This window comes from Falco cherrug, chromosome 7 (assembly GCF_023634085.1).
Source record: "Falco cherrug isolate bFalChe1 chromosome 7, bFalChe1.pri, whole genome shotgun sequence".
Classification (NCBI taxonomy): domain Eukaryota; kingdom Metazoa; phylum Chordata; class Aves; order Falconiformes; family Falconidae; genus Falco; species Falco cherrug.
The window spans coordinates 28,893,342-28,916,015 of record NC_073703.1 but is presented as its reverse complement, the minus strand read 5'-3'; the positions used below and the strand labels follow the sequence as shown (position 1 = coordinate 28,916,015).

The following is a 22,674-nucleotide window of genomic DNA, read 5'->3' as shown; positions in this document are numbered from 1 at the left end:
AGATTGTCTTTTCTCAACCCTCAATGAAAATGAAATAATCTACATGTACAGAAAATAATGTTTTCTTAATTTTTCCAGTAACTGAAAATTAAACAAACCCCAAAATATTCATGAAAACAGTTTAACAGAATTTACTACATTTAAATTTTCAAGTACATGGATGTGCTATAACGTGCACTGATAAAAACACTGATTTCTTCAGATCTGCCCCAAAGACAACAATTACTACAGGCACAGAGGAGCCCATCCATGAAAACAAACCATTGAAAGGCTCAACAACAGCAAAAAGACTTGTTAGATATGCTTCTCAAAACACACTGATTATGTTTAATTATAGATTATTTCCAGAATGGAGTATAAACTAGTACTATGAGAACTATACTTACCTGTTTAGATTTTGGACCTTTCTGACCTACTTTTGCTTTCTTATTAAAGTATTTTTCTTTATTTCAGCTAAAGTAATATGTATATTCCACAAACATTTTAAAATGCAAAATAAAACCAAAATACTAGTGTAGAAAGACTAGCACTTTACCTCTTCCTCTCTTCTCATTTTTTTATTATTGTGGTGGGTCATATTTAGCTTTAAAAGGATTTTAAAAAAATCAACAGAATAAATTCAATACCAAAACCCATATAACTAATTCACATTTTTAAGATACCCAAATGAAACATGCTGACAAAGAATAATTATTAAAATGTGGATAAATAGATTTTAATGTATATATTTACCAAATAGTTAAATGCACAGAATGATCTGCCACAGTGGCAGAATTGCTTCAAAGATTTTCTGGGAAAGGAGATGTATATAATTATTTGCTTCTTTGTTTATATTAATGCTTCTCTCCAGTGCACAATGAAAACCAGAGTGCATATGTGACAGCCTTCACATATATCATTAAAACACTGTCTGTATCTTAATTCACAATAAACTCACCATATGAATAATAACTTGAGTAGTGTGAGTTACTGATAGTAGTGTTAGCATTTTCTGATTCTGAAAAATCCCAGCTTAAATTTGAAAAAGGTTTGAGTATACCCCACTGCCTGTTGAAATGGCTGCTTAATGACATCACAGTTTCTCAATAGGGTAATTCAGGTAATTCAGACTTTTCACTCATTACAATCCCAAGTTCTATCGATTTACATGTACAGACACACCTCCTTATGGTAGTTTTCTCATTCTTTATTTTCTTTCTCTATATTCTACTTAGTACAGGCAAAGCAGACACAACAAAACATTTAGAAACTGGATCGTAAAGGAAGTGTACTTGGTTGTCTAACCATCTGTAGCTTGAGATGTTCTTCATTTCTGTATCTTTGTGGTAGGCTTAAATATTCTAAAAAGAATTGCTGACAGTTATTCCAAAGAGAACTCTATCTCTGAAGAGAATGTTCATGTAAGTGTTAGGCATGTATCATTTATTTGGATCATGCAACAATTCCCTAAGTATAAAAATCACTGTTCAATAGACCCAAAATTACTACATCAGATGCAACAGCGTATATCAGGACTGAGGAAAACATAGTGATCAAGACAGAAAAACTGAGTCCAGAAAAAGGTAACTTATATAGTAAAGGACATCCCCTTCTAACAGCAGCTTGCATCTGCCTGCAAAACAGCCTTCACATAAAATGTTTCTTGGGTAACATTCATTTACTTAGGCCCACAAATAGGAATCCACCTAGACAGCACTAGATGTAAGAATCTGTTGCAAAGGTGAGAGAATCAAGTCAACTAAAATTGAACTCTGAGACAGCAATGACTGCAGAGCAATAATCACTATGATGTTTCTAAAAGATGAATGACATTGTTAAGGGAAGAGGAGAAAAGAAGCAGCAATAAAACCTTCATCCAAATAGACTACTGTCAGCTTTGGGAAAGGTGAAGATCAGCAAAAAAGCAACCGGGTTAACAAGGTATGACCCAAGGGTCTGACCTTAGGAGTAGCTAAGAGCAGAGCTCAAAAGGATGCAAGGCGTACAGACACAGACCTGCAGAACACAGACATTTTATCAGCAGGCTGATTCTGACCCTACCTGCACACCTAGTTTGAGATGCTCAGGCTGTTCTTTTAACTGTGGTAGGTTTCCTTGATTACTGCTCCTTATTTTTTAACATCTTAACATTTTAACATGAAAAAGTGGGCTGCTCAGCTAAACATCTTCGTAGTCTCCAGACAAACAAACCTACACCTGTGATTTGACATGCAAAAGGAAGTATAAATGCATTAAAAAAAGACACTCCCACCCCTGTAATTTCTTGCATTGTTAATTCATTAATACCTCTCTATTGGTTGGCTATTTTGTTGTTATATGTGAAGCAGGACCTCTCACTTATCCCAAAGGTGAGACAGACACATTTAATCCTGAATGAGATAATAAATATGAAGAAGGGGGGGTGGGGGTGGGGAATGGGGGGGGGGGGGAGGGGCCGGTAGGGGCGGAGAGGAATACTTCACTTAGAAGGGACCTACAACATCATCAAATCAACTGCCTGACCACTTCAGGGCTGACCAAAAGTGAAAGGATGTTATTAAGGGCATTGTCCAAATGCCTCTTAACACTGACAGGCTTGGGGCATCAACCACTTTTGAAGCCTGTTCCAGTGTTTGACCCTCTTGGTAAAGAAATGCTTCCTAACGTCCAGTCTCAACCTCCTCTGGTGCAACTTTGAACCATCGCCACTCATTCCATCACTGGATACCAAGGGAGAAGAGGTCAACACCTCCCTATCCACCTCCTCAGGAAGCTGCAGAGAGCAGAGGTTTGTGAGTCAATGTCCATGACGGAAGATCTGTCTTCCATGGATTGTGGAGATATTAATGACTCTCAAAAAAATTAAGTGTACATTGATATAGCATACACAGTAGATGAAAAGTTTTCTCGGTACCTGAGTGAAAGCAACAGAAGTATGATTTATTTGGAACAACTGGGAAAGGAAAATCCTGGGTAAGGGAGGAAAACATTGAAAACAGGTAATACTAAAACTTTTGGAAGAATACTAAAACATCAAGCCAGGTGACTTTGTAGTCCTGTCAGAGCTCATAAACCTATGGAGCCAGCTAGGTGCTGTCTTCTGTCACCTGCATTGCTGGCAGCAGTGCTGGAGCTGCAGGGCACTGCACCAAAGCAGGTGTCCTCAGGGGTGAGGCTGCTGGGAGAACAGCGCAGCAGCTCTGCACAAAAGCCACTCTGGTAAAGCAGGTCAGAAGAGAGCATCCACGCTGAAGATCCAATCCAACAACTTTTTCTAGACATGTATAAACTAATACTGAGGAAAATCTGAACTGCCTGCAACCATGCTAGAAAATCCATCCAAAGATAATTAAGAGATGCTAATGAATGCTAACTGGAGGCCCCACCTTACACTTGGTACAGTCCTTAACTTGAAGAAATCATAATCTAAATGAAAGAGAAAAGCAACATGTGGATGGATAAGGGCTATTATTAACCCTGTTTCATAAATGGAAAAGTACTAAGAAATTCAAAGCCTGGTTACGATTTAAACCATTTCTACCTTTGTAATAGAGAAAGAGTAAATTAGAATCAAGGTATGAAGGGGCCTAAAAAGTCTCACAAGAAACAAGGGAAATAATCTCAAGTTCCTCTTAGATCCAGTTCTCTGTCTGAGTCAAACCCCTCCTTCATATGTGGAAGAAAACCAACACACATGATGCCAGCAAAGAAAATAAAAGCACTCTCATAAGCATCAATTTTTCCCAGCAGAAAAGTGTCCCAGCTTGCCCGGAAACTCTGTCCCACTGAACAGCTTCTCCAGCACTGTCAGATTTGTGCTCACCAGCAGAGGAGAAAGTAGTTTTCTTATTGCTTTAGTATCTATCCGCCTCAGAACAGTGAAAGCATAGCTTCGAGTGCCATCTAGGGGAGCGCACCCCTCTGCAGAAAATAGTTTTGTTGGTTGAAGATTCAACTTCTCAAAAGATTTTCAAACTGACCCCACCGTTCACGTGTGCTCATTGCGCTGGGCAAAACCTGTCTGCTGTCGTTCTTGCGTGCAAGTAGTAATACAGAGCGTGGAGCTAGTGGAAAGCAGCTGGGGAAGTTCTACTTCACCAGAAATTTTAACTAGTGAATGGATATCTCAGAATATTAAGCAGCTTCTAGAAAGGAAATAGGGGAAGAGAGTGCTGAAAACACCTGCGTCTTCCTCAATATGTTTGCACATATGTGAATACTCACAAAATCTCAGTGTTATTCGTAAATATAACTACATGTCTTGAAAATCTGCCTTAATAACAACAAGGATTGATTTGTAATGATGGATAAAACATTGCAAGGAATCTTGGGAATGTCTGGAAGAGATAGCTAAGGAGCAGCCTGGAAACCAAAAAATGGAAAATTGGTGGGATCATTTATATGGAAATTTGTGTATATTCATAAAGATGTAAATCAGTCCACATATAGATGATCACAGCAGGTCCCTTCGCCATTCTCAGCACAAAGCAGGGATTCAAAAGCACCAAAACATTTCCTCTGGAGGGTGGGGAGGTTGCGCCACGATGGGGAAGCCTGTACCCCTGCTACCCAGTGCTGGCTGTGGCGAGAGAGATGGCCTCAGAGCCAAGGCTCTGCCAGCACATGAGTGAAGCCACGAGCTGCCACACACCATCCAGAGCTGGAGAGGTTGACAGCTCAGAGATGGAGTGCCAGGGCAGGGGGTTCACCCAGCCATTCTTGGAGCCATGCTCTTGGCTTTCACCTTGGGCTCCCTCACCTCCGCTGTACATCAGTCCCAAAGCAAAATGCTCACTTTGCAACTCCACTTCCCGTGTCAGGCAAAGGTGCACAACCTCGGCGAGGTTCACAGAACCCCAGCCCAGCGTCACATTGCTCCACGGCTGGAGCACATGCCCTGTTTTCCATGCCTGTCACTTCTGAGTCACCCAGGGTAGAGCTGCCATGCAGTGGTGAATACGGACACAAGGCTCAGGTTTATGGTCTGCGGTGACTGCCGAAGAACAGGCAGCCCAGAGACACAACACTGGTCAAGCCCAGCACCAGAACAGCTCTAAAAGAGCAAGGACGCTCATCCAAGCACTGCCCACAGTGCAGGTAAGATGCCTTTGCCACACCAGCACTCCTGAAGCAACTTCATCCTATTCCTCCCATCCTATTTGCTCCATGAGGCCAACACACAGACATCCAAACACCCCCAGACACTCAGGGTCCAGGGCAGCTGAGCTGAAAGCTGGCCCCAAGATTTAAATCCCAGGCATTTAACCCTGACAACTAGACTCAGCATTTAAATACAGGTATTCCCCTGTACCTCTAATTCTTAAATGCTTTTTAAAATCTGCCCTTGCTATTGTAGGAGATTACTTACATGGCTCAAATCTTAAAGTAGCTAGAAGTTTATTAAAAGTATGCTTAAACACATGTAAAGTAAACTCTGTTAATGGAATATTAACATTGAAATATATAGCTTCCTAAGATAAAATACCATGGCAATAATGATCTGCATCACTGATACATTGAGATCTGGTTGTACCTTCCATGTTTGCTTTAATATCAGCTTGTCATATAACACTATGCATTTCATTAATTCTAGGATGAGGTAATCACACAAAAAAAGGAATCTCACACCCTGCCTATTGGTTTTGCAGGCAGAGTCAACTGTGAGAAGTTCTCACGTCATCAAACAATGTGGACACCGCAAAGAAGCAATTTCTCTGACAAAAGCATAAAGAAGAAAGCTCCTTGTTTTGCACAGGGAACAAGATTCAAACATATTCTTTGTTTCTATTTTAAATGTGTATTTCAATGCATTCAGAGTCTGCCTCTCCAGTTACAGTCTTTCTGCCCCTGAATATTCTCTAGATTCACTGCATATTTGGAATTCCAGTCTCGCTCAAAAAGGTTTTTTAATTGTTCCTGGATGGGCAGTTGCTTTCTTTGCAGGTTGGTCAAGTTCTGTTTGACAATTAGTCCCACGCCAGCTGTATTAATGAAGTAGTCTTCTGACCAATTGGAAGTCCCTATGCAATGGAAAAATAGCTAATTAGAAACCATTAATTCCCCAGTGTTCTGTTTGATCTCCATACTTAAGTGCACATCGCCTGGCATTGCTTGTTTGTTGTACAACTACAGATCTCATTTGGACCAATGCAGCAGCAAAAATCAGGTCACCTCCTTACTCCAGACCTCAAGTTTCAGAAAGTCAGTATTAACTGCAACCCTGAAGCTTCATAACATTCTGATTCCTTACAGCCTGTGACAGAGATACACAAATCTACTCATAGATATGGGAACAGAATGCAACATTTAGGTATTAAGAGCAGTAAAAGCCAGCATTTTATATGGGTTTCTGTGTTTAAAGAAAAAAAATTAATTCTCTTTGGTTGTTAAAGGAAAACAAGAGGAGAAACTGGATCCTTGATCAATAAATCCTCAGGAGCCGTTCTGAGCTCAGCATGCAATGCCCACTTCTAAACCAGGCAAAGCTGGAAATCCAGCTGTAGACATTGCCTAGGGCTCTCTCCAAAGCTACCACAATTCAGAAAATCAAACACTGTGAAAAAATACACATTATCACTTAGCACTTGTCCTGGTGTTCACCTTAGCCAGAAAAATCTACTGTCAATTCCAGAAGGTGCTTAGGCATGAAAACAAACTATCTGCATATCTGCCTTCAAAAGACAACTCCGTATCATACAAATTCTATTAAAGGCAGTTGGAGCTGCAAGTCCTCAGCCCGTTGGAAGACTGGGCTATTTGCTGGTTTGCATTGCTCAGAGGATGAGCTGGCTGAGGTGACAGAGCCCTTTCACATTCCTGTTTTGAGGGATTCTAACAAAAGAGCAAAAAACAAACACCATCCTGACTTTCAGGAATGGAGCAGCAATTGACATTACCGTATTCCCATTTCCTTTCCTAGAGTTCTGTTCAACAAACAGTGCGTGGAATTAATTCCTCCCAGCAATTTCTTTTTATTAAAGCACGATAATGTTTTATACTAGACTATCAGCTATCAGTGCATCATTCTGAGCACACAGTCTGCGAAATCCCTACTGTGCTTGTCACAGCCTATGCACTCAGACTTGTCATGCTCTGTTCTTAATGGTTCACAATCATATGAAATCATCTCTTACTGAACTTGACCTACATTATTGTCTCTCCTTCACATCTCTACTTCTTTACCCAGGGCAGACTGCTTCACATAGCAAAATAAGGGTTTTTTGATACTGCAGCCCATTCTATCTCAGTCTCAGTCCTATAGATCTGAAGATGCTGTAAGTATTTGGAATAATTAAATACATACCAATATAGGCTACTTTATCAGTGACCATATATTTGTTGTGATTCACTCTCCCATGAGGAATATTTGTGTGATTCAGAACCGGAACAATGAAGAGTTTCTGGAGGGAGAGAAATTAAGTATATAAATAGAAACACCAGAGTGAGAAGCAGATTGCATAATTGGACAACACAGATTTTCTATATTTTCAAAGAATGGAATAGTACAGAAAGAACAGAAGAGAATATTCCACACACTGTTATTAAATATACCATAAAAGAGATGTTACTCTTATCCAAGAAAACTAACAAATACTACTTCCACTATACATAAAATTGGATAAGCAATTGAGATCAGATAAGGATAGTGTTTGCTTCACAATGTTCCATTAGTGGCACAGCTATTATCATTACAGGGCAGACAATTAAATGCAGTTTTAGGCAGCTGTTTAATAGATCTGCATTTACCACTGATTGCTGCTCTTATTTTGTGCTAGAATGGGCTGATCACAGACACAAGGAGTACTACAGGCAACAACAATGCCTAACTTTTTGTGTTAACTCCTAAAATCTAAATTTCTGTTCCCCTCTCTCTCTCTTCCTCCCTCCCACCCCACCCCCCTCAAAACCATTCCTCCTTACTTCTGTGACTCTCCTCTGTTGTGATAACTGCATTGCGTTGGCAGCTTCCACACCATCCCCTTGGCACATTCCAGCCTAGTGCCTATAGCCTGTATGCAATATTTAGTGTTCAAAAATGGGTCCATTTGTATAGACAGTCAGCAGAGCTCTCAATTCTAAAAAACTGAGTAATCAGACCCATTTAAGATACTCTATACAGAAAAAGGTCTGTGAGAAGAGCACTAAGTTGTCATATAAACCGTTATTGTCATGGTGCTCAGCAAATGCAACTACTCAGATAATGTCATAAGCGCTGCGGATAGGCACATCCCTTGATATTACTCGTAGCTTGCAATAGCTGGTTCCTCAATGATCACCTCTTGGGCCTTATTTTCTTAAGGACCTGAAACAGTCACTGCAACATTGGACAATCTGCTTCGCCAAAACCTGCTACTTGCACATGCAACTGGCGACTCAGACTCAAAGATCCGTGTAGGGCCCATGCCCTCAAGCTGTCTTTCCAAAACCAGATTTCTTATACGCACCACGTCAACACTGATGTGGGCATGTGGGTTGTTGAGAGCACGCAGGGACCTCAGATAGTAAAACATGGCTGGGTCAGAGTGGGTCCAGCAGCTGGCCAGAAGCCGGATTTGTACTCTGTAGTTGAAAGCTGCACGTCTCAGGGCGTTGTCAATGGCTGGCCAGTATCTAGAGAAAAGTAGGTGGGTGGAAAAAGGGATATTTTTGAAACGGGTCCGTAGAAAGTTGTGACAATAAACTGAGAATACAGGGGATGCTGTGCACAGATGGGATCTCTGATGTCTGGCAAGAGGAGCACTTGTGCCTTCACTGGAGTTATAAATAAAATTTCTGTCTTCTAACCAGCCAGTTCTTTTCACAGTGTTTTGAGACCTGCAGTCTCTGCCAAGTAGGGTTGAAATTGTTCAAAAAGTTTAAAGTTTAGTAAAGTGAATGTACACAGATACACACACAGCATGGTGCCATCATGCTCATTTCCATAGGAAACTAAAAATAATGATAGCAACTCCAATGTAAAGCCAGATCATACAGCACGGAGCCCAGAGGAAAGGCTAAAAGCCATTTTGCAGAACATGGCCATTTCAGGATCCTGAAGGTTGTTTCTAGTGCACTAGAAATGCTAGTCTGCAGTGGTCCTGTGCCGTCAGCTGGTGTGGACAGGCTCTATTCCCTCCCCATCCCTCCGTGCCCCTCTTTAGTAAGCCCCGTGCCCCCGAGGTAACAAACACATCCGTGCTCTTGTGAACACTTATGTTGGAAGTAGCCTAGGGGAAAATTTTTAACATCCTTCACCCAACTACACAGCACAAAGAGCTGGACGATGTACATCCCAGGACTAGTAACTCCAAACACCCCTGTAGCATTTTAATTCTGTAGCTCCTAACAAGCGCTGCATGGAGGATGACAAGCATCTTTAGTACAGATTGGAGGACGGATACAGACAGAGGTCCAGCACTCACTCACAGTCCCATGCGCAATGATGGATTAATTTGCCTAAGTTATTCCTTTCTGTCTTATGTACAAAAGCCTGAATTCTCTAATCCTCCCCTGCACATTGCCCTATCCCAATCAATGGACTGGCCACATGCTTTCAGGCTCAGGCTGACTTGTAGATCCTGAAAAACTCCCCCCCCCCCAAAAAAAAGCTACTTAGAAATGCTATTTTTGAACAGTTTCCATTTTTAAAATATATCAGTTTCTAGTTGATTAACACTCAGGCATTAAGTCAGCAGCTTTGTTCCCTCTGCCTCAGCTGCTGGAGGAACCTAACCTGAACTAATCAGCCTCAATTCATGGGGCTGCAGCTGGTTGCTGTGGAGATAGCCCGAGGCCCTGCACCGCTTTCCCTAGGCCTTTCAAACTCTTGTCTGCATCTGATCAGACCCTAGATGTCACAAATCGTGGATTAAGGCTTCAGATGAAGAATGAGGAGTATTTACACACTCATTCCTAAGGGGGAAAAGGGAGTTTCTGTGAACCTATTAGTTAAAATGAGGAGATGAGCAACCCAGAGATTCGACCATACAACACAGAAACCAAAAATCCTCTAAGCGATTTGATTTATGAAAAAATATCCTCCGAGTGGAAGCTTTTCTTTGAGATTTTGTTTCAAGGCCAGTGGAATTATCTCTGTCTATCTATTATCCTATATCCTTCCTGCTAACACACCCATACCCAGCTGAACAACAGAGGCTTCACGCAGTCATGCCGCAGGACATGATGCACGGCATAATTCTGGCTAAATGGCAACCCAGAGCTCACCCTATTCTTTACAAGCCATGTTGTATGTAATTATTTTGCTTGAACTTCTTTCTCAGTCAGATTATTTAGATGACTGGAAAACTCAGAAACGTTACAAGCAAATAATACTCAGAGCACTTGGTTGCATGTAAACATCCTAATTCAAGCATATCTAAGAGGATTTGGAGTCTTAGTGGTTGCCCCATGACTGACTCACTTTCTGTGTTACTCAGATCTGAGCTGATGTGCAGAGTCTGCATAATTCTGCTGTGACCTTGGGCAGCCCACTGGGACCATGGCAGTGATCCACCACACACAATTTGATCGCTCCAGATCACTACCACCACCACCTCCCTGAGAGCTGCTGCCGCTGCATGCGTCCAGCACGCTTCAGGGACTTGGCTGTCCTCCGATGGAATTATAAAAAAGGGAAAATGGAAGCCTAAAAATTCCTTCTAGAGGCTTTCATCTATCATTGCAGATGTCAGCAAGGACAGTTAAGAATCACCCTCTAAACTATAGGTGAAGAACATCAAACAGGCAGCAAAGCCAGTTGTGAAGAGTCTTCAGAAATGAAGAACAGAGAGAAACAGGAGCAGAAGAGGGGGGGGGAGCAAACAACATTTTCTCTGAAAAGTCTGATGTCAAATATATTTCTGCTGTTCCCATTCCTCTCTCTAGTCCTAAAGCTGCTCTGTCATATTTTGAAGGGAGCTGTACCTGACTGTCCCTAGTCTGGCACTTCACAGTTTTCTTGCTGCATGAAGAGCACAGGAGGCTGCTTTAAAATGCTAGTGAAGCACATGTGCAATACTAGATGCCATCCCTTCTGTAGCATCAGTGTTTGCACAGTTCACCAGGAGGTCACGAATGTAGAGCAAAGCCTCAGTTCTCTCCACTCTGAATATTTTCATTGCAGAAAGGGGTGAATAGTGTATCTTTCCTTTAAAGAGTGCAGTCAACTGGTTTGCTCAGGATTAGAATTGTACCTCTCTGGATGAATGAAACGGCTGGTAGGGAAATAGTCCATAACAGAAATATAGACAAATTTCTGTGCCTCATTGATAATACTGATTATAGCAAAGAGGTCATGGGTGCGACCCTCTGGACAAAATGCTGGAGGAGAAGCCTGTAAAGGAGAAAACATGCAGGTCAGTGATTTCATCCTTTTTTCTGTCAGACTGACCAATTTATATTCAGATCTGTCCAGTTTTCATTACAATAGCACAAAGCACTCGAGGCGGACCACTGTTGTTCCTCATGCCTTCCATGTCCTCATGGGTGAGATACTCACTGATATGTTGAGCCCACAGGTGATTAAAGGAGACCTGCACCCTGGTCTTGCCATACTACCTGACAGCCAAAGCTGGGTCAACCCTTACTCCTTGAGTAGTTCCAGAGAAACCTGTTGAATGAATTAATTTCCAGCTGGAACACAAGTAACTGAGGACTGCTGAAGAAACTTTTCTGGCCAAGGTTTAAACATAGTTTACAGTCTATCTTGTCATTTTAAAACATACTTACGGAAAAATAGGCTTTGGTCAAGATTCCATTAAATTCTACTTCCAGAGGCTGATGCTTGTTAATGTGGGTAGAATAATTAAGAGGCCAAGGGAATGGGATGGTGGCATTGGCACGTCCAAGATCCCAGTAAGTACTAAACGTTTTCCAGAGGTCTTTGGCTAAGCAGCTGCAGTTGTATATCACAGCACCAAACTCTTTCACCTGCAAAGAGAGCAAGCTGTGTCACAGCCCCAGCAAGAGCCACCTCCATCTCCAGGAGTTTCTTTGCCGTTTCTCCCACTCAGTCAATATTCTACATCATTATGATTTTTCTCTGCTGTTAGAACATGTGTTTCCCCCCAGATTTCTGAGTATGCAGCAGCAGAGCTTACCTGAGATAAAGATCGCCAGTCCATATTTGCACTACCAATATATATGTGTTTCATGTCTACTATCCAGAACTTGCTATGCAACACTCCTCCTGTCAAATATCCAAAATCAATCTTTTTTACATGAGCCCCTGAAGGAAGATGAGGAGGGGAAAGAAAGAGTTTAGATACAGCATGGAGATGGCAAACTACACTGCTCCCTTGACTGCCAGAACCTGTCTGGATGTCTAATGCTTGCAGCCAGTAATAACTACCAAAATTCACAAGTACTCGTTCCTGGGACTACAGTCACTTGCAAAAATATACAAAATGTCAACTTCCAGAAAAATCCTTAAGGGCATGACAACACACACAGAAATCAAACCAGTGAACTCATAGTGCTTGTCCTGTGAACACATGTAAGCACCGTGCCAGAACAGGCCTTGGAGCCCAGTTTCTCTCAGATGCCTTTTTCGCAGTACTGAAATTTGGAGCGCATCAATAAGGGAGATAATTACCTTTTTCCTCTAAAAGCTCAAGGTCAGTTGAATTTGTAGCCAAAGTTGGCATACTTGCTGCAACATACACAGAAACGTTCTCTGCAAGTAACGTCTCAAACCTCTTCAGAATATCTTCACCCTGCATGGTACATTGGTTGTTACTTTTTATATGTTGTTATAGAACATTTATAAGATACGTGCAAGTACAGCCTTACTAATGAATGCCTCCTTTGAAGAACCCCAACATAAGGAAGGTCAGGAATGTCACCTATTTCAGGAGTGTTTCATGAAGATCCTGATGTAATATACGAATCAAAGTTTATTTTCTGTCATTTAATACTATTAGATATAAAGTTTAAAAAGATGACCACAGCCATCCCAGACTTCAAAGGTGAATGCCCCAGCAAAGGTCAGCTGCTGAACGCTCAACAGATGCATTGTGTCATTCCTCCCTGAAGATAAAAGACACTGTCCTACACTGAGCTGTCCCTTTACAACTGTCACTTCTACTTTTTCTCCTGTAGAGAAGATGAGTCATCTTACAACACCAGAGCCACCTGGGGAGGAAGACAAGGACAGCAGTCCCAGAGAGCCCAGGAGGACAATGAGGAAGGTGTGCCAGAGGCTCAGCCCACAATAATAAACAAGCCAGCATCTGGTCAACGAGCAAACAGCACAATTCTCCCAACACTTGACTAACACCGTACCTGCCTGAAATAAGGTGGGCTTGTCCCATCTGCTTTTCAGAAGAGTCCCCCAGACCCTGCTCAGGATTGCCTGGGAGGTTGCTAGCTGCCACAGGCCAGAAGAGAGCCAAGGGACAATTAAACATGATGGAAGGTCACAAGGTGAGCCTGTGCCGTGGCTTCTGTCACTCACTTTTGCTGATGGAGCCAGAGAGGCCCCATAGGAAGCCTGGCTGCACAGGGTACCCAGGAGGACAGCCCAGCAAAGGAGAATGAATGTCTTAAGCTGCCATCCAATGGCATTGTTCTGGGACACCTGCAAAATGGGCAAATGCAGACACTTGTGTCTGTACGCGGTGGAAAAGCAGCCTCTGAAGCATCCAAAAGTCCAACAGAATTTGCTTCCTGATTCTTCCAGCTAGCCAGTGGGAACTGGCACGTTCACTTGTGTACGTGGGATCCTGTAGGCCTTTCAGCCATGCCTCTGGCTGCCCCTCCCACAGGCTGACCACCTGCAGGGTAAGCAAGGGTTGTTTTGAGGTTGGCCCCTGGTTGCTCTTAAAACACAGCATGGAAATATTCAGAGACATGGATGTTGTCCACATGGGATCTAACTTAACTGGAGGAGGAAAGCTGGCGGGCTGCTTCAGACCAGCATGGAAAACCTTTCTGAGTTTGCAGGAAGAGTCAAAGCAATGTCTCTGGGAGACAGACCACGCAGTCGATCTGTCATCTGCCAAGCGTACATGAGACGTACAACCATAGTTGTGCTTGTCATTGATTTTCTCCTACCTGCTTGGAAGATGAATCATTGACATTGATATCCTTCCCCGTAAGAGACCAATAGTAAGAAGCCACATGAATTTTTTCCTGGGCTATATCGAGGAGTCTCATCCAGGCTTGGTACAAGGGTTTGGCTGCAGTGCTATTTATCTCAAAAGGTAAGTCATAAGGAATGTTTTCCACAAGTTCAAAGCTGCAACGGCAATTGTATATGGTGAAGCAAGCAACTGTGACCCAAACAGGAAACCAAGCACCTGTCAGGCTGTACAGTTGGCCATTTTGGACATCAACCTCACAACCAAACAAGCTGAGCTGGACAAACAAGCTGGGAGTACTCTCAAGTTTTGTAGCCAAGCATGTATTGGACGTTGTCCTCCCAAACCCAGCAGGATGGGTTCTAAGCTTTTTATGTTACCGTATTAAAGATGAGGAGAAAAGTAACCCCCTAGGGCTAGATGTTGCTTTGGTACACTTTCCACCCCCCACCAGAAGAAACCTTCACTGCCCACTCCAGCCTCTGAAAGCAGGAGAGCTCAGCAAAGGCTGCTTTGCCCTCTAGTCACTCTGCTGCCTCCCACCGCTGCCACAAAGGGAGGGTGGCTGGAGGTGGTGGAGTAGCAACAGAGCAGTGCTGCACATAGGCCAACAGGACCAGTAGTGGGGCAGTGATACTGCCCCTGCTGCCCCCCATAATGGGCAACTACTGATGACCCAATGCCTAAACAACACCCCCACTCTTCCCAAATTAGTGATACTTTACCACTTATTATACAATGGGAAGAGAAAAAAACCCATGCTGATATTGTCAGCACTGTAAACATTTCTCCACCTGGTGATTACTTCATGTGCCATCAGGCCTGGCTTACCTGCAGGAGTCATTGGATCTACTGGTGTCCTTCTCAACTATTGTGGCTCCTATGAGATCTCCGTAGAGTCCTTCTTCCTCCAGCCCTTTGTAAATGCTGACAATTGCTTCTTCTCTGTTAGGATTAACTGTGCTGTCCGCTCTCATGAAGTAAACAGCCATCAGGGCAACAAGACCAAGCATCAAAATTCCCCCTAAGATTTGAAACTAGAAGAGAATCCAAACAGGTGAAGATTTAAGGAGTCACCAAGTCACTGATACACCAGCTGATGGATGACTACCTGTTGCAGGTGAGTAAATCACGATCTCTGCATAGTAGTTCTGCTTTCAGCTACTGGAATACAGTATTTTTAGATAAACTACTGAAAGTGAGGACCACAAGACACATGGGGGTTGGTTTATGTGAGGACCATCTTTTTAGTTTTGGTTTAATTTTTCCTGTGACAACATATCAAAAACCTGTTTTTTTCCCAAACTTTAATGATTAGTTTGATGTTGATTAGCTTTATTTTAGCACAAGACAAATGGGTGTTCAAAAACCCATTTAAAAAAAAAATTCCACCAAAATCAAAACAGGAAAATTCATAACACAAGATTAGATGTGGGATCAAGATGAACACTACCATAAAGAGGAAGCTCATGAAGTCAGGGGAGAAAAAACAGGCCTGAAAACATCAGAAGAAGAAAGACATTTTGTGGTTTCTGAACACAGTCTGGTTTTATTTTCTAACTTAAACCTCACTTAAGTGAAACTACACAAATCTCGTTTATCCATGTGGCAAGTATTTCCTTGTTCTAGTGTAGTGAGTTAGCCTCATTTCTCTTTTTCTGTGCTTCCTTTTTCCCCCTGAACATAGATGGAAAAAAAAAAAAAAAAAAGTAGCCTGGCCACCTGGTACATGCAGATCTGCATGTAAGTCCAGCCAGCCGCATGCTGAAATGTGTCCCACCAGGCTCTCTGTGTTGCCCTATACCGAGGAGGAAAAACCAGCCACCAGTGCAGACCCACTTGTCCCAACAACTATCGTGTCTGGCTCCCCATGGCAGTTCCTGGGAGCTGGGACCATCCGCCACCCTGTGATAGGCAATGTGCACTTCAGAGAGGAGCTCCTGAACCTCCAGGCAGGAGAACCATGTCTAGGAGTGGTCGTGAGGCTGTAGCTATGAATGTGTGTTCCTGGAAGGGTACATATGAAAATTTGTGCTAGTCGAAGAAACCAGTTGCTTCTGAAAGTATCTATTTCAGTTTCTATGTGGATAAAGTTTCTTATTTTTCATTTTCTCTGCTTTTCTTGAGATCTACAGTGCTGCCATCAATTTCAGGCAGTGATTTAAATTAAAAATGTTTTTAAATTGATTATCGACTTAAATTTTTTCCCTCTGGTTTGTTGTCCCTCTTGTGGAGGGCAATAAAAAAAAAATCCCAGCAATTTTCAAGAGTTCTGCATTTCATCCTGTGAACACATTGGCAAGACTTAAACATCACACGGGTTTTAGAAGACATTTCTTGGGTAAGAGATATATTTTGAAGTTACGTGTTGACTGTCACCATGCTGTACACTGCGATGTCCAGGTACTCTAGGCACGGTGAATAAATAAACTAACTCTGGGCTGATGGTGGAAGTCAGGCTATTTGTATGAGCAAGGTTTGCTGTCCTGAGTTAGGGCTGCAGGATTAGGCTCCACGTCACTCTCAGCAAGGTTTGATCAGCCCGCCGGATAAATCAGTGAGGGTTTTGCCACTCACTTGGTTTACAAATAGGATTGAAACCTCCATGGATTTCTAAAATGAGCAATAAAATCATTCTTCTTAATCTGTTATTTCTTCTCAGATATGTCAGTGTGATCTCAGCTATTGTAAGCAAATGTAGTGTATCTCAATAATTACCGTTTTGACGTCTTTTTGATTGTTCACGCTTAATTTCATGTTGGAGGACTCATTAAACATCAGGGATGTTTTTAATGTTTTTTTCACGATCTGAAAAACAGAAATGTATGCAGGGGGAAAAATAAAGCTTTATGGCAACATTTGTATAAAGCTGGTTACAGACTAAAAATGCAGGTTACTGCGATTGCTCTGTCTAGTGCTTGGAGATTTAAGCACACACCTGTGCAACGTCATCACTGTATTATGGGTCTTGAGTGACGTTAACGTTATGAAGTGAGAGGGAGACAGGTCCCTGCAGTTTGTCCCTGCTGCTGTTTGCATTGCAGTAATTAATGCATAAACAACTGCATTGCTGCCTCTTCAAGTTATCCTTCAACACCCACTTTTGCCCTGTTGCAAGCTAACACATTGCCAACAAGCAATAATTAAGCAGAGAAGTCACGGGTGATAGCGTACAGCATCGATGTCACCCTGCATGTGGTTCTGTCAGGCTCCTGCTCTGCTCTCTTCCTATGCCTGTGAGTTGCCTTCAGTGCTGGCGGTGTCTCTTCCAGAATGGACTCTGTTAAGGTGACAGAGACCAGGCTGAAATATAAACTCTGCTCCTCCCCTGTTGCAACCATGACCCTAGAAAATAACTTAACTTCTTTTCTCCCTCTGACAGTATTGCTCCAATCTTGTGTTATCACCAGCAGAGGCCACCACAAGAGCAAATACCCAAATATACCAAAACTGAGAGCAGATGGTAGGGCAGGGGTAGCTGGCCGCTTGCCTCTCTTGCCTTCCCAAAAGGTCAAATCAAAACCTTCTCACATGTCCAACCACCCCTGCATCGCCAGAGGTGAATTCACCCCATAAGAGGCAGCTGTTGTTTTTCATGCTCAGAAGCAAGCAGTACATCCTGGGGTGCTGCAGATTTCAGCAAGTGCTACCAGATGATATCGCCACCTGTCCAGTCCCCAGACCACTGCTTTCTATCCCTGAGCCACTGGGCACTGTACCCTGGTGGACCAACGTGCTGTACTGGTTTCAGATATGCAGTTGCTCTGTGGGTGGCCACACTCAAATTTAAGTTTCAGATAGGAAGGATCCTGCCAGCCTTGTCCCATCCATCTTGCCATACGTTCACAGCTAGTGTCACCTGAACTGGGTGGTGTCTGCCCTCCCACATCAAGGCCAGATATATCCATGCTGTGGGCAACCCCTGCCCACCCCACCTTTCTGTACGGATGCCGTGACCACGTGGAACAGGAGGGAGTTAGACACAGCATGGACATACTCCAAAGGCTTCTCGTGGGACCCAGCTCACAAGAACTAGCGGGGCTGAACCAAGGAGATGGAGGATGTCTTGGAAGACAAGGGAGGTGGGTCTGAAACAGTGACTTGGGGAATGTGGAGAGGGATGTGAAAAGAGAGGACCTAAGGTAAAAGACCAGACAAGGGAGAATGAGAAAGGTGAAGAGGGAAGAAAGGGTATGAACAGTCACGCCTGAGAGCATACTAGAGCTGCAGAAGTGAGAGCTAAGTGTCCATTTCCAGGTCTGCTTGTTGGTAGTACCAGCTGTAATCGCTGCCACAGTGCCGTGACGTTCAAACTTTCCAAGGCAGTTTTACTCCCACTTTACCGGCACTCACTTCCTTTTGGTGCCCCCAGATGCACAGGCAAGCTTTTACACTAGGTACACACATAAGTGCTGGCAGGTGAACACCCATTCTCCCAGCCCTGGAGAAACTGAGGTGCTGCTAGCAGTGAAGGCCGGCTGGCCGTTCCCCAGCGAACATCAGGTCAGCATGGCCCCGAAATCCCCGTTCATGTTTTAAGCACAGTACAAAGATGTCTTACCCCAAAGAGCTTGCAGCCCAAGCAGGGGCAGGGGGTATAACAACCATGCAGAGAAAGCTGTGTGAGCGCAACACACGTCATTGCCCCAACCTTGAGAGAAGTGGTCAAACACCGACCCAGAAATCTTAGTGGGAAGGAAGAGAGAGCAAGAGAAAAGATGCTAAGAATTTTGGGAGGAAACTGAGCCAAAGAGATTTTAAAGCAGGAGAAAGGCAGCTGAAAAACACCAGCAGCAGCCCTCCAGCCTGGGCCAGGAGAACCCATGAGGCTGCAGGTCCCACCACAGCTCACTGCTTTGGTGGCAGCTGCCCCAGCCAGCTGGGCTACCCCAGTAACAAACAGCCCCCCGGCTGCCCCGGGGGGTTCTCAGCACAGAACCCGAGCTTGAGAGGTGTCATCTTCTCCCTCTGCCCCCCAAAGCCAAAGTGCTCCCCACGACACGTTCGGTGACACAGGCTGTGTCTCGGTAAGGAACTGCAGCTGTAGGTGCACCTACAGCCATGTGATGACTTCAGAAGGATGGAGCTTACCAAACAATTAGTTTCAGTTCTCCTTCGCAGCAACAGTCACAAAATGGCTTCAAAAAGCAGCATTTATTTTAAAATACAAGAGCTAACAGGTCTCCTACATGCCATAATGGAGTCATCTACCATGTAGTTCAAACAAAGTTCTTGATATCTTTGGCTGGTGATGGGTTGGATTCCCAACTGCTATACAGAAGCCATGAGAACTGCACTAAAATATGCAGTTTAATTTTCTAGAAAGAAAACATCAGAGACGCAACCAGAATTCTGAAAAACAATATTGTAGCCAGTCAGTAATTAACTATGGCTCCCTCAAAGCTTTCAGGGCTTTTCCAGCTGCCAATTTCCATGAATAAAGTCCAACCAAGAGCAATAAATACCAGCGCTACTTAGCATTGCTTCACAGGCTGGAACACAAGCTAATACTACAATCTGCTGAGCACATGCAGGAGACTCTTGTTTATAACGTTAAGGCTGCTTTCTCCCTGCCCCCAAAATAACTCTTGGTACTGCTTCTCTCCATCAGCACCAAACTGTTTCAGATTTTGGATTTTGAACACACGGATGAGATTTTTCACCATACAAAACCCTACCAGGAAGCTGTTTGAAGCTCCTCAGATGAACAAAGCACGCTCTCCTCGACCACCCCGCAGCACTCTCAAGGTGACAGCAGATGTACTTACCATCCTGGAAGACCTTCTCCTGTGTGGATGTCCTGCTGTAGTCTGATGTTACTCCCAACTCTACTTAAAAGGGGCAGCGCACATACTTTTCACCAGGGGCTTTGTTTCAGGTTCTTCTGTCTTTTTCCTCCTGCTGCTGAAGATTACTTCCTCTTAAACGCAGTTTCACAACATGCACTGACAGAGTCCCAAGTGATCATCTGGTTGTTACAGCCCGGTTCTTAGACTCCGGGTCCTGATCTTCACCTGTTTGGCATAACTTTCTACAGTGCCTGACCTGGTTCGAGCTGTTGAACAGCTAAGTTCCCCCTGCCCTCAGGGGCGTAAGATCAGAGTCTAGATCAGCACTAGACTAGCTAACAACACAGAAGACACCAGTTGAAAGGACTGCTCAGTTTCAGTGCAGTTTGCATCGCAGACGTGGCAGTATTCTCACTGCTTCATTCTTAACCCACCAGCAGCTTCATTCTAAACAGACAAAACCTCCAAAACCTCCTCTCCACCCAGTCCCTCTCCCAAGAACTCTCCTGCTCAATCATCCTTGGACAAACCTAAGGGAACAAACTAGCTCCTTTGAAATAATACAGCTTTCACCTTAAACACACGGTATTTAGAATTTGCAGTGACACTGTCGAGGGAGAAGGTTACATGCAATGTTGAGTTTGATATAATTAAGCTATAAAGAATCACTAACAGGCTGAAACGAAAGTAATGATTAAACCGACCTATTGAATAAGCTCACCAAGATGTAGCAAGCTTTCTGGGACACCAGGGATGTAACAATAGACAAGAGAAGTGGGGTAATGGGGCACTGCAGCCAACACATAGCACAGAGGACAGGTGAAGTTGTGAGCAAGTCACGTACATGTTCCCCAAGAAAGTTCAGCTGAAGTTCACCAACTTGTCGACGACCATGGGTCTCAAAAGACCCCCCCAGGGCCTTATGCATATGTAACTCATTTTGGGAAAGTAGTTATAATACGTACAGATTTTGGGGAAATGCGACGAATATGTATACTGTTACAATAAAATGAGGAACTCTGGTCAAATAGGCGTGCATTTGGGATGCTAATCTCCACGTGCCCATTGCTGCAATGAAGAGTGCCTGCCTTCTAGGCTTACAAAATGAACTCTAGAGGGTTTTCTTCTTGCTGGTTTTTCAGTTCCAAGTTTGAGGCAACTTCTAAGAAATTATGTCTTCTGTAAAAACCCAAAGGCTGCACCCTCAGCTGACGCTGCTGTTATTCTCCAGGCAGTCCCTCGATCCTATTGAACGGAAGGATGCAGTCCAGTGCCTAAGGAAGGCTGCTATGGGGCCGGGGGGGGGGGGGGGGGGGGGGGGGACGACGACACGACACACAGGGGACACGACACACAACAAAGGGGAGACAAATGAGGCTAACAAGGCTTTATCATAACTTGTATTAAGCTGATGATGATGATGGGAAAGCTCAGAGGAGCCAGAAGATACATCAGTTATGGCAGAAAGAGGCCTTCCTCAAGGAGGCTGTAGATGTCATAAATCCTCTCCTTCCCCTGGGACCAAGAGACAAGCAGTAACTCACAGAGAGCCAGGAGTGAAAGATGGTGGAGCAGATGGGACACTTGTCTGACCAGCTAGTGCTCTCCTGAATTTACTGCTGCGCACAGATGACCTGCTACTGGGGCCACCCCAAATCTCTACTAAATACAGGACTGAGAAACAACACAGAGGCTACCACCACCCCTTCAGACCAGGTTACCAGAAAGCTGAAGACAGGATCCTGCTTGACTGAAGCTTCACCTGCAGTCAGGGAAAAGAGGCAGCTCCAGTGAAGCAATATGCTGAAGGTCCAGACAGCCCTGGGACGTGTCCCTGTCCCTCTGCTGACTTCAGAGGCTCAACATCTAGATTGAGTATTTCAGCCAAGCGCCTCATCAGTTCACGCTGGCATGCGTGCTGTACACATCAGCAAGCTTAGACACAAGCCACCGAGCTCAGTTTACGTGCAGACTGAAATCCTGGCGTGACCTACACCAACATAACTCACAAAAGCTCCCACTGACCTCAGTGGGTTCAGGATCACACCACACAAGCAGCAGCACATTCATATGGCATTCAGGACTTAATCATTTATTGCCCCAATATAACCGGTTTAGTTTAAACTGGGAGAGGCTGGGTTATATCAGGGGGAAGAGCAGCTTCCAGAAAAAGTACCCGTATTTCTCCTCCTCCTTGGCAGCTCTCTAACCACTTACAGCACTGATTAATCCCATCATCATCCTCCTCTCCAGCTTGCAAAAGCCTACTTTCCTTCTGCTTACCTGACCTCACGTATCAGCCTAACATCAATTATGCATTTCTGATCTTACTAGCAGCGTTGTAGCTCTGACATTTTATGGATGGAAGTGGGTTTGTGGGGAAAACATGATTTATTTGACCAACGGATGCAATCGGAGGGAGGAAAGAGACTGGCAAGTTTCAAGGCAAACAAGCAATCTTTTTTTATTCCTCCTCCTTCCCCATCTCTCAGACAAGGTACCTTCTACCGGTTGCTCTGGTTGACTTGCCACAATCCCCCACACTGAGTAAATACATCTCTCACTGTACAGTTGAATGTCACACCATGGTTAACGTACACCCTCCAAAAAGCAGGCTTGGCCTCCAGTTTGTTAGAAGGGCGCACTGGAAGATACAGTGAAAGATCTTCTAACGCCTGTGCGGGAGGTTCGCTAAGAAACTGCCAGTTTAACACGTTCTCATCTCTGAGAGCTAATAATAGACATAAACATTGCCACTGCTGCAGAGATTACTACAAAACTACGTTTCCCATTTCACAAGGACTAGGCGGCTGGGCTCCAAACACCAACAGTCGACAGAAGGATGGGAG

The 22,674-nt window shown here is 43.8% G+C and overlaps 1 protein-coding gene across 2 annotated transcripts; it reads right to left on the bottom strand.

Moving 5' to 3' along the window:
* Positions 1–5,359: 5,359 nt before the first annotated feature.
* Positions 5,360–19,956, bottom strand: PLD4 (phospholipase D family member 4). Of its 2 annotated transcripts, XM_005440811.4 has the most exons (11): positions 19,805–19,953; positions 16,755–16,844; positions 14,868–15,073; positions 14,011–14,194; positions 12,551–12,671; positions 12,057–12,184; positions 11,686–11,886; positions 11,151–11,290; positions 8,424–8,589; positions 7,283–7,379; positions 5,360–5,999 (listed from the first exon to the last, which is right to left on the bottom strand). In XM_005440811.4, exons 1-11 carry the CDS (start codon positions 19,805–19,807, stop codon positions 5,791–5,793), a joined length of 1,545 nt encoding a protein of 514 aa, XP_005440868.2. In that variant the 5' UTR covers positions 19,808–19,953; the 3' UTR covers positions 5,360–5,790. The 2 variants fall into 2 exon arrangements, with proteins under 2 accessions (XP_005440868.2, XP_055571683.1); XM_055715708.1 differs by lacking the exon at positions 16,755–16,844 and having other exon boundaries at positions 19,805–19,956.
* Positions 19,957–22,674: the final 2,718 nt, after the last annotated feature.